The following is a 9,776-nucleotide window of genomic DNA, read 5'->3' on the forward strand; positions in this document are numbered from 1 at the left end:
AATTCCAAGAAACCTGCGGAGAAAATGAAGAGTATCAGTTACTAGTGAAAGGTTTCAAGAATCGTGATGTTGTCTTGCCTCAGTGTTTTTCGGATTTCCCTGGGTTTATTTCTACTTTTCGTGCTGACAATGGCGTCGTGATGTCTGGAAACCGTATCGTTGTGCCCAAGAAAGCACGCGCAAGGAGATTAGACCTCTTGCATACTTCGCATAGCGGCATTACTAAAATATCAGTCCAGGCTCGCCAATTGTATTGGTGGCCAGGAATGGATAATGCCATACAAGAGATGATAAAGAATTGTCCCACTTTAACATTTTCTAATGAAGAAACCCTCTGAGGGTGACATATATGCCGCTGAAACAATTATGCTGCTTGTGATTTTAATGAGTTCGCAGAGTTTTGTGTTGACAAGGCCATACTTTTTTGCAAATATTTATCACTTTCTGAGAATAAGTCGATCTAGACAAGATCCAGAATGGATGACTGATAGTCTGAGAAAAATGGTCCCCTAAAAAAGCGTTTGTTTCAAGCCATGAAACACAAGAGCCCCGAATTCAAACAATTCCAATCTAAGCTCAAGTACACTCTCAGCCGACGAAAAGGTAATTGCGACTGGAACCTCGCCAAAGACCCGAAACACAACAAACACAAAAAGATTCAGCAAATGTATCGCAAGAAAAAACATGAAGAATTCAATTGGGCCGTTGAACAACACACATGGAAGTGTGGTGGATAATGACAGAGAACAAGCTGTGCTTCTTAATAATTATTTTGCCTCGGTATTTCAAAGATCTCTTTGGCCCTCAATCGGACAATATTTAACAGATGCAGCAAGCCTGGCAAAGTCAAATATGAATTTAACCACTGAGAACGCTAAGGACAGGGGTGGATTGGGAATTCCTATTTCTCGGCTTTCTTTGCGTCCCTTCTACGTGGACGGAGGTACACTGTGCATTAAGGCACGTCTTAAGTCTCATGGACTGACGGCACATGTACGGGTGAAAAAAAATACAATCTACCTTTGAACATCCCTTCTTCCTATTGAACTTCTCAAGGCCGAACTTGAGAAGTTTTTGACACCATTTAGGGTGGTCGAACTGACAGCCTTTTCCTTCTTCAGGGTAAGGCTGCTTCCGGTAAACAGGACAGACTGTTTTCTTCAAAACTGTCTTATCCTGCTCTACTATAAGTGGAGACTCCTCTTATGAAGAGCTAAAGCCTCTATAATAAAGGGCTTATTGACAACGGAAGGATCCTTCCCAGCTAAGACCAAGTCCAAACATTGTCTAGCCTCTTTGCTGACTTTTTTAAAAGATAGCTTTTATCATGAATGCAGAGGAACTATCAATTAGCAACAAAATCAAGAGACCAAGAAAAAGAGGAAAACTAAAAGGCTATGCAATCTTGTCCTGACATACGGGGCAACGGAGCAAAATAGGACTTGCGGACTTGTCATGGACATTGGATTATGATACTCATGGAGCTTCATTTCAAATTATCATTTCAAAAGTTCACCTTTACATTTTTTAGAGACTTGCTTGTTGATGGGTGCGCTTGATAATCTCAGTATTATTTAACAAGAAGTCGTAAAATGTCATTATATGGTCTGTGGATTACCCCTTACATCACATGTAAAGTTAGGCTTTTACAGAGTTGGCAAGCCTATCAAAAATATGGACAGTTGGGCCAATTCAAGCAAATTCTTAAATTGTTGAGGTCAGTATATGACAAAAAAACCCATTTTTTTTCACCTCTATAAATATTTTATTTAGTCTCAAGACAAACTAGCAACTTAACATTGCGTACATGTATTCATTCAGCAGGTTTTTATTGGAAGACACGCCTAATGAACAAATTATTTGCAGCTTTTTGAGTTATAGCTAGGTTAAGTTTAATAGGTAAAGGTTTGATTGGCCACTAATGAATTTCAAAGTAAATCCAATATCAGTTTGATTTGGGAAAGATGGAGGAAATGTTCCTAAGTTAGCAACTTGCAGAAAGTGCTAACATTCTCGAGAAAAGACATTTTCAAAACAAATGTTACAAATTCATTAGAATGACATGAATCATCATTGTTTCAGAAGCAAATTTTACCACCCCAAAACGTTTTTTATTGAAGAAAATGTCATATGAACGGTAATTTTGTTGAAATTGTCGGGTTTTTTCCAGATTGCGGGGGGGAAATTCTGGCGGTTTCAACTTTTATTTAGGCGGCTTCACTACTAATGCGGCCTGAACTCCTGGTTTTAGGGTCAATTCTAGTTACCGTAGAGGCTTCATGTGCATTTTGAGAGCACCTTCACGTCCTCGAGAATCCAGGCTAGTTCGAGCAATGAAGTCCACTTCTCTTCTTTCTCGGGCTCCTTCATTGTTTAATTTTATTTCCCTCTGATATTCGTAGGGAATACGTAGGCCTTGTTGATTCGGTAGCATCTTTCAAGTCTGACTTGGACAAATTTTTAGATAGCATTCCAGATCAACCCTACATTCAAGGACTAGCTCGGTCTGCCAACTCAAATTCGTTGGTGGACCAAATATCATATAAGGATTAAAAGGTGATAAATAGACGAATCATGACCGTGATCTGATCCAGTTCGTTCACGTGATGCTTAGAAACCTAGAATATTATCATGTTCATGAGCTGGGGTCGATCATTGTACTTTGGTTTAACATCTGTCAAAAGTTATGTCTAGCTACACAGACGAAACATTGGCCTTTGGTTATAGATAAATTCGAAGAACTGGAGCTAGTCTCAATTTTAAAACCATAACTGTCAATACATGCAGCCATAGATAGGTTAGCCTTAGTTTTTTGAGGAAGTTTGGTCCACTTTAGCTGCAATTGAATGCTTTTCTTTCCAGTTTATCGAGAAGTAGCCCTGGCTAGAAAGTTCCAGAGCTTTAGTTTCCATGATGCTCACTTTGGTTTTGTCTTTGCTTTCCGACATTTTTTGTCTACACATATTTGTAAATTGTAGACCATTTCTCTGCAAAAAAAATCCATATCAGTAACATCAGTGGCTTTACTTTACTCTCATGAACGACAGCTCATACGTTCTTTCGTCCAGTCTGGTCCAGTTCCCGAAATGGATGGCCATCAATTCACACCCATGGCTGGAGGAATTCTGAGCCACTTTTTGAATTGTAGTAATAAGATAAGAACCTTAGATCTTCTCAATTCAGGGCAAGTCCTGAAAAAATTCAATTCAATTCGAGATCTTGTGGTCCTATGAAGTGTTGAAGTTGGCAGAAGTGAAAGGTGAAGAAGGTACGATTAATCGAATCCGTTTGTAGGCCCTATCTCTAGAAGTTGATGATGGTTGGAGTGGGGGCGTCCCAAAAGATACAGGGATGCCGATAGGGTTTGAAGGAGATAAAGTGTCCCCAGGAACCACCAATTTCTTAATAGTTATGGGGTCTTTAATTAAGAAAGTGAAAAAGAAGAATGAACTATATGATAGACGAATGATAGACGAATCATAACCTTTCATTTTAATAGTACTGGGGATTATATTCCCTGTAGCGGTTAGAAAAGCCCGTGAAACACCAAAAAAAAAGAACTCGACCTTAGTTTTTAGCTCTTGTACTCTGTGACTGGCAAAAAGTCTCAATATATGTCTCAAAACCTCCTCTTCTTATATTTTTGTTCGAGTAGAGGGCGCACGAGGCCTGCGAATGTTTGTGTAGCTCAAGATCTGAAGTGCATTAACCTTTTCCTAGGAATAGGGGCTCATGGAAGCCCATTTCCATGCGCATTTTGTCATTGCTCAAAACCTGCTCGTATTTGACCATATCAAACTAAATGACAAGGCTCAGAAGCTGCCACTAAAAATGTTCACAATATAACAGGCTTACATCTTGAACTTATTAAGTAACAATGTTTCGTTCTCGACGGCTCGAAGCGTCAACGAGTTCGATAGCATCGAAGAAGGTCCACCGAATTCAAATTCGGCCCCACCCATAAGTCTGCTCAATGGACCGCTTGGCCCCTTAACGCGGATCACTTGGACAGTCTTGCCGAATTCTCGGTCCACATACGAATTAATGGTATCAATTCCATCGGCCAAACCCAGATCCACAGCTTTTTGACCCACCCAAATCTGTCCATTGAACAGGGTATCGTCGTCGGCTTTCAGACGATCCTGTCGACTTCGACGAACGTGATCTTTGAAAGTCTCGTGAATGTTGGTTAAGATCTCTTGCAAAAGCAACACGTCCGCATCTTTGGTGGGCTGGAAAGGGTCCATGAGACTTTTGCTCTTGCCCGCCGTGATGACTCGTCTTGATATGTCATAGCGTTGGATAAACTGGTCCAGTCCGAAATTGGCATAAATGACCCCAATGCTGCCCACGGTACTGGTTTTGGTGACAAAGATCTTCTCGCCCACGCAGGCCAACCAATAACCTCCGGAAGCGGCCATATCTTCAACAAAACTCACAACAGGAACCTTTTTCTCCTTGGCCTTGAGCCAGATCAAATCGGATATCAATTCACATTGGCTGGGAGTGCCGCCAGGCGAGTTGATCTTGAGCAACACTTGAGCCAGTTTCTTGGGTGCGAAGGCGCGCTCGATCTGGGTTTGCAGATTGTCAACATTCAAGTTTTTGTTCCGACCGAAGGCCGACCCTCCGCCCATGTTTGGGGCGATTTGCCCCGTCAGATTGAGGACCGAGACCACGGGCTTCTTTCGATCGGCCATCTTCTCTCGGAATCTGGTCACGAAGCCGAGGTGACGCGATTGAGACGCGGCTAAAACCGCGCCCTGCACAACTTTGGCACCACCGTGCTTTGGGATCAGATGCATGTCTGAAAGAATTTATTCAATGAGGTCGGTCGAAAAACGGGAGTCGTAAGAGATCTGGGTGAGCACCGGTCCAACGGTCAACATATATTTCTAACATAAAGAACGAAAGGCATGAACAGGGGATGGGGGATGAGGGCGAAACTGTAGAACGATAGAAATGATATAGGTATATATGATAGAGTTATGGTGTTTTAAAACTGCAGTCACTTTTTGCTGTAAAACCCGGCCATTGGAGGTGGCGCAATGGGTCCCTGATTGGCTACCGGGGCGGTCGGATCCATTCCCAAGACGTTTGTTGCCGCAGATGTCGAGACCCTTGTGGCTGGCAAATTGCTGGGGGGGAAGATGGGTTGGGGGTAAGGTCCCGTGCGTTTAGTCGGAAGCGGGTTAGGGATGGTGCTCGATGGTGGCATCATGATGGGCGGAGGACCCAAGGGTGTCGAAACGTTGGTCCCATAACCACCTCCCAAAACAGCGGCCGTGGGCGTAGGCCCTAGAATGTTGACATTCGTAGTAGGGCTAGTCACAGGAGGAAGTTCGACGGATGTCGGGTTGACCCGCACGGCAGGACCGGACATGGTGCCCCCCATGGGCACGGGAGGGGGTGCTAAAATGGGTGTTTTCGACTGCTGCAATGTTTCCAAGGTTTGAAGGGCTGGCGGTTGAGTGGTCGTATCCAAATAAGGCACTGAATTCATCACCTTGGCCTCGTCGGAGAGGATGCTCATTTGCTCGTAGATGTCTTTCACAATCATGAGACATGTATCTTCGGACTCCCAATATACGAGATGGCTGGCCAGAGCAAAGAGATACTCGTTGAAGCTCTCCAAGGGAGCCTCTTGCAGAGCAAAATCGATGCGTTTGCCCGAGTTCAAGGGCGACTCTAAAGTCCTGGGATTCATGCGGTCGGCTTGTTCAGATTCTTCCGCGTTCTGCTTCATGGAGTCCTCTAAAGCCTGGGCTAAGGTCTCTGACTTCCCATTCGTCGTGGAATCCACCGATGATCCGACAGCGATGTTGTACATGGTGTTGAGCGTGGCGGAAAACGAATCGAAAATCTTCTGCTTGAAGTCCGTGGTCATCAGCTTAGTGACGGTGTCCTTGATCTCCAGGTGCATTCTCTTGCGTCCTTTATGATGCGGGATGATAAGCGGTCTCATCTTGGCATACTCGGGGTCAATCAAGCTCTCAATTCGGTAGGCCACCGGATCGTACGGATGAAAGATGTTGAAGAATCGTGAACACGTGGGCAATTTGAAGTTCTTGCCCAAAGTGTCCATTCCTCGCACCGCCAGAAACATGCTGATCGGAGAGCCTAGGGCATAAAATGCAGCGGGCTTGAAACACAGCGCCGGGTATTCGACACTGGGCTGTCCTGTACCCGCCGGTCCCACGCTATATTTAACTTCTTCGGTGACGCTACTCTGCATGAAAGCCTCTAGACCGGTCAAACTTCGATTTCGTTTGGCCTTTTGCGTCTCAATGTAGCTTTGGAGTTTCTTCCGTGGACCCAGAGGCAAGCCACTCTCTTTGAGGTCATCCTCGGTGCAAAGAAGCAACGATTGCATGTCAATCCCTTCCCGCGTGAAAGTCTCGGTGAATTCGGAAAGCCCCAGTTTGTCGAAAACTCGCTCGAGAGCCAACTCAACTTCGTCGGGCGATTGGTTCAGACTGCTTCGTGAATCATCAAATGCAGCCTCACAATCCGCTTCTGCGGGGTTGGCCGTGGTTCCATCCGTTTCTGTTTGATGTGACAGCACGTCGAACAAGATCAAGGAGCCTAGACTGTGGCCCATGACTGAGGCTGTACCAGTGAAGTGAGGGTTTCGCTTCATAAACAGCGTGTACATGCGATTGATCTCGCACACGACCGTGTTGATGATGGTCTGACAGTAGATCGGACTGGTGTAAAACAGAATATCCAGCAGCGTATCACTGACAAACTCTCTCAATTTCGGAATGCTCTTGAGGGCGAGGGGACGAATGCGCCGATCAGTACCCGTGTCTTCGCCGTGGAGTGTCTTGTGCCAATTGACTGGGAGGTACTCAATGCGATTCACGGTTTCGGCGAGCCGGCCCGACTGAAAATGACGATCCGAAAGATGGCTGGAGAGTTCTCGAAATCCGTCCACCACTTGCACGATGGAACGGAAGCGAATATCACACACGGAACCGATACCATGCACTACAAATACCAAGTGATCGACTTCGGGTGTTTCTCCGTCCGGGATCTCGGGCAAGCCTTCCAATCCTCGGTGAACCACCCGAGGTTTCTGTTGGGGATCCTATCAAAATGTAACCCGTTAGATACACGGTCAAAATCATTAGGTACATACATAGGACAGCCAAAGTAATCAGTCGAGCCCGAAACTGGCCTGGATTCACAAACTTTCGAATCAAACTGGTTTTTAATGAAAGGACCAATATTGTAAGAATCAAACAGAAATTTGGTACGGGATTGACGGCACGTCGAGTTCGCTGCCAGACGTTCAACAATAATGCTTCCTTCTTAGTGTTTGAAAAATGGGTTACTAATTCGATTCGGACTAACCCTACGAAGTGCTTCATTATCACTCATTTCCTGGTACTTAAGTACGCCATGGACTATCATACGTCACTGACCTGAGGTTGAACTTGGCCCCAATCATCTAGATTGGCATTGATGCCAAGATGGGATGGAAAGTGCATCATGACCGAGGGCGAGTGCAAGATGATATGCTCGCCGTTCTCCAATTCCAACTTCTTATTCCATTGACCGGATTGCACGCCCGCCACATACTCGGCCTCCAGCTGAGCGGCCACTGACTCCGTGTAGGGCGACCATCGTCCGTCCACGTTGGATTTGTGGAACCAAGAGCACCGCCGAATAGCCGACGGTTCCGCCTCGGTCCAATACACGGCCCGCTTCTGTCGCTGGGCCAGACTCACGTCATACCGACCCCCGTGGGTGGGTTGAAGCCCACTACCACTTGGATCAGCCATATAGGCGTCCTCGAGTGCCACCGAATCGATCATGGTGAAGGGTTGCCATTGGCCGCCCGTGTCGCCTGTGTCACCCTCGGACGGTGCGTGGTAAAACCAATGAAAGGCCACGGGTGGTACGGACGGCCGATAAGCCGTGGACCCGGCCGGACTGGTGGGATAGTGCTGGGCCGAGGCCAGCGGCGGACCACCGGCGGGCGGAAATAAATCGGGCAGACTGGAACTTTCGGTCATAAAGGGAGAGGCGTCGGGCACATCGGCCCCGCTGGGTGAACCGCCCAATCCGGCCCAACCCCCGGAATGGTCTGCGTAGGTCGAGCTCAAGGGTGGGCGGGGGGTAAGCGTGGCGACCGAGACCGGCGGGATAGTGGGCGGACCTACCACACTGACTTGGGCCGGAATATCGGGCGGTGCCACATAGCGACCGGTGGCTCGGGCCCCGCCGCCACCGGCCAAACTGTAGACATTGCCAGTGCCAGGGGGCGGGGCCGGGTGGGCTAAAGGGGGTGGGGCGGGTCTCGGGGCCGAGGTGGCGCTCACCGGAGGCGCTTCAGAGCGGCCGGGCAAAAGAAACACGCCCGGCGGCGGCGGCCCCAGCGAGGTCGAACTGGACGAGGCACTTAAAGTGGGCGTGGCCAAGGGCGGGAGGGTGGTTAAATTGAAGGAGTCGGACAAAGTGCCGGAGGTGGACGACCCTGGGGGACGGGCGGGTGGGCCGTTGGGGACGGGCGGAGCGGCCACCGGGGTGAGTAAAGCCGGTGCCCTGATTCCGCCGAATGAATCTTGCAGTGAGACATTGGAACTGGCCAGCAAAGGGTTGGAGGCGGATGGCATCCTGCGATGAACAAGGTCCTCCTCCTCCATCAAGGCTGACTGGCTGACTGGCTGACTGGCTGAGTCCCTCCTTCCCTCACTCACTCACTCACTCACTCACTCATTCAGGGATCAAGTCACTCAGTTGGTTCCGGGGGTTGGTCGGCCGTCCGATTGGGATTCTCCACATGCCAATTGGCCAGGGTGGACAAAATTGGAACGTCCAATCGTCAAGATGACGAGATCAAGAACGCCAAGGAAACGTCACTCTCCCTCTCCCTCTCTCTCTCTTTCTCTTTCTCTCTTTCTGGGATCAAGTTATCATCCACCAGACGAACGACTAGAGGGTGACGAAGGGACACACGGCAAAGTTAGGGAAACACATGCTCAGTTGGGTTCAGATCCCCTTTCAGTGACCATCAGTTCAGACTAAACATAGTTCAGAGGCGCTTACTTCCCCCCTTGATCGATTTGGCACGGCCCCTTTCCCACTGCTCTAGTGTCTATCCCCTTTTTTCACTCTAATGTGGGATCCATTCCCGCTACCCTGATCCTTAGTCGTGGAACGTGAGCCAAGTGGGATTACATATATAGAGACGTGTAAACTGTAAAGTACCGGATTGGCTTTCAGCTGTGTGACCTATTCAGGCTGCGCTACAATCGCGGCAAGTTCTACCATGATTTTAGCCCAGCCAGGGCTTCCAGATTTTCATTGACAAAATTGTTCACCATGGAGGGAAATTGCTCAACAATGATTTTAAACCATTTCAGTTCTAGGCACAGAAATGCTAAATACAAGTGTTTCTAATCAAGTGCTGAATTGATCTTTTCCTTGTTTGTTGGCACATTGGATTATAGTTTTAAGATATTTGCTGGCTTGAAAATAGTTTAACAATGTTCATTATTAATTTCAATGATGCTACAGGGTGTGGCACTTAAAACCGGGCAAAACTTTGACCAGAGCTACACAGACTAACTTGAGCTTTTTGGCCATACACAGAGTTCTAGTGATTGGTAAAACATTTACCAGTATTGTTCTTCAAACTCACTTGAATGATTTCAATTTTGGAAGAATGGTACTGAATAAAGTAATTTGGAGAAAATCGTCCAATAGCCCCCCAAAGGATTGCCCTTGAGGACCATAGCGTTGAGGCTCTTTGAGGCAAAATTTCCTAT

General features: G+C 47.2%; 2 protein-coding genes across 2 annotated transcripts; both read right to left on the bottom strand.

The window, feature by feature from the left end:
* Window positions 1-3,812: 3,812 nt before the first annotated feature.
* On the bottom strand, window positions 3,813-4,807 carry LOC131888076 (Na(+)/H(+) antiporter NhaA-like). The gene has a single exon (XM_059236861.1). The coding sequence runs from the start codon at window positions 4,803-4,805 to the stop codon at window positions 3,852-3,854; it is 954 nt and encodes a 317-aa protein (XP_059092844.1). The 5' UTR covers window positions 4,806-4,807; the 3' UTR covers window positions 3,813-3,851.
* A 51-nt stretch (window positions 4,808-4,858) lies between these two features.
* On the bottom strand, window positions 4,859-8,909 carry LOC131888075 (phospholipase DDHD2-like). The gene is made up of 2 exons (XM_059236860.1): window positions 7,428-8,909; window positions 4,859-7,090 (listed from the first exon to the last, which is right to left on the bottom strand). Exons 1-2 carry the CDS (start codon window positions 8,649-8,651, stop codon window positions 5,009-5,011), a joined length of 3,306 nt encoding a protein of 1,101 aa, XP_059092843.1. The 5' UTR covers window positions 8,652-8,909; the 3' UTR covers window positions 4,859-5,008.
* Window positions 8,910-9,776: the final 867 nt, after the last annotated feature.

Source organism: Tigriopus californicus, chromosome 10 (assembly GCF_007210705.1).
Source record: "Tigriopus californicus strain San Diego chromosome 10, Tcal_SD_v2.1, whole genome shotgun sequence".
NCBI lineage: Eukaryota > Metazoa > Arthropoda > Copepoda > Harpacticoida > Harpacticidae > Tigriopus > Tigriopus californicus.

Coding starts and splice junctions, on each gene's coding strand:
- LOC131888076 (XM_059236861.1), bottom strand. CDS start 4,805: ATGCATCTGATCCCAAAGCACGGTGGTGCCAAAGTTGTGCAGGGCGCG.
- LOC131888075 (XM_059236860.1), bottom strand. CDS start 8,651: ATGGAGGAGGAGGACCTTGTTCATCGCAGGATGCCATCCGCCTCCAAC. Junction 7,091..7,427: donor GGGGCCAAGTTCAACCTCAG/GTCAGTGACGTA, acceptor ACATTTTGATAG/GATCCCCAACAGAAACCTCG.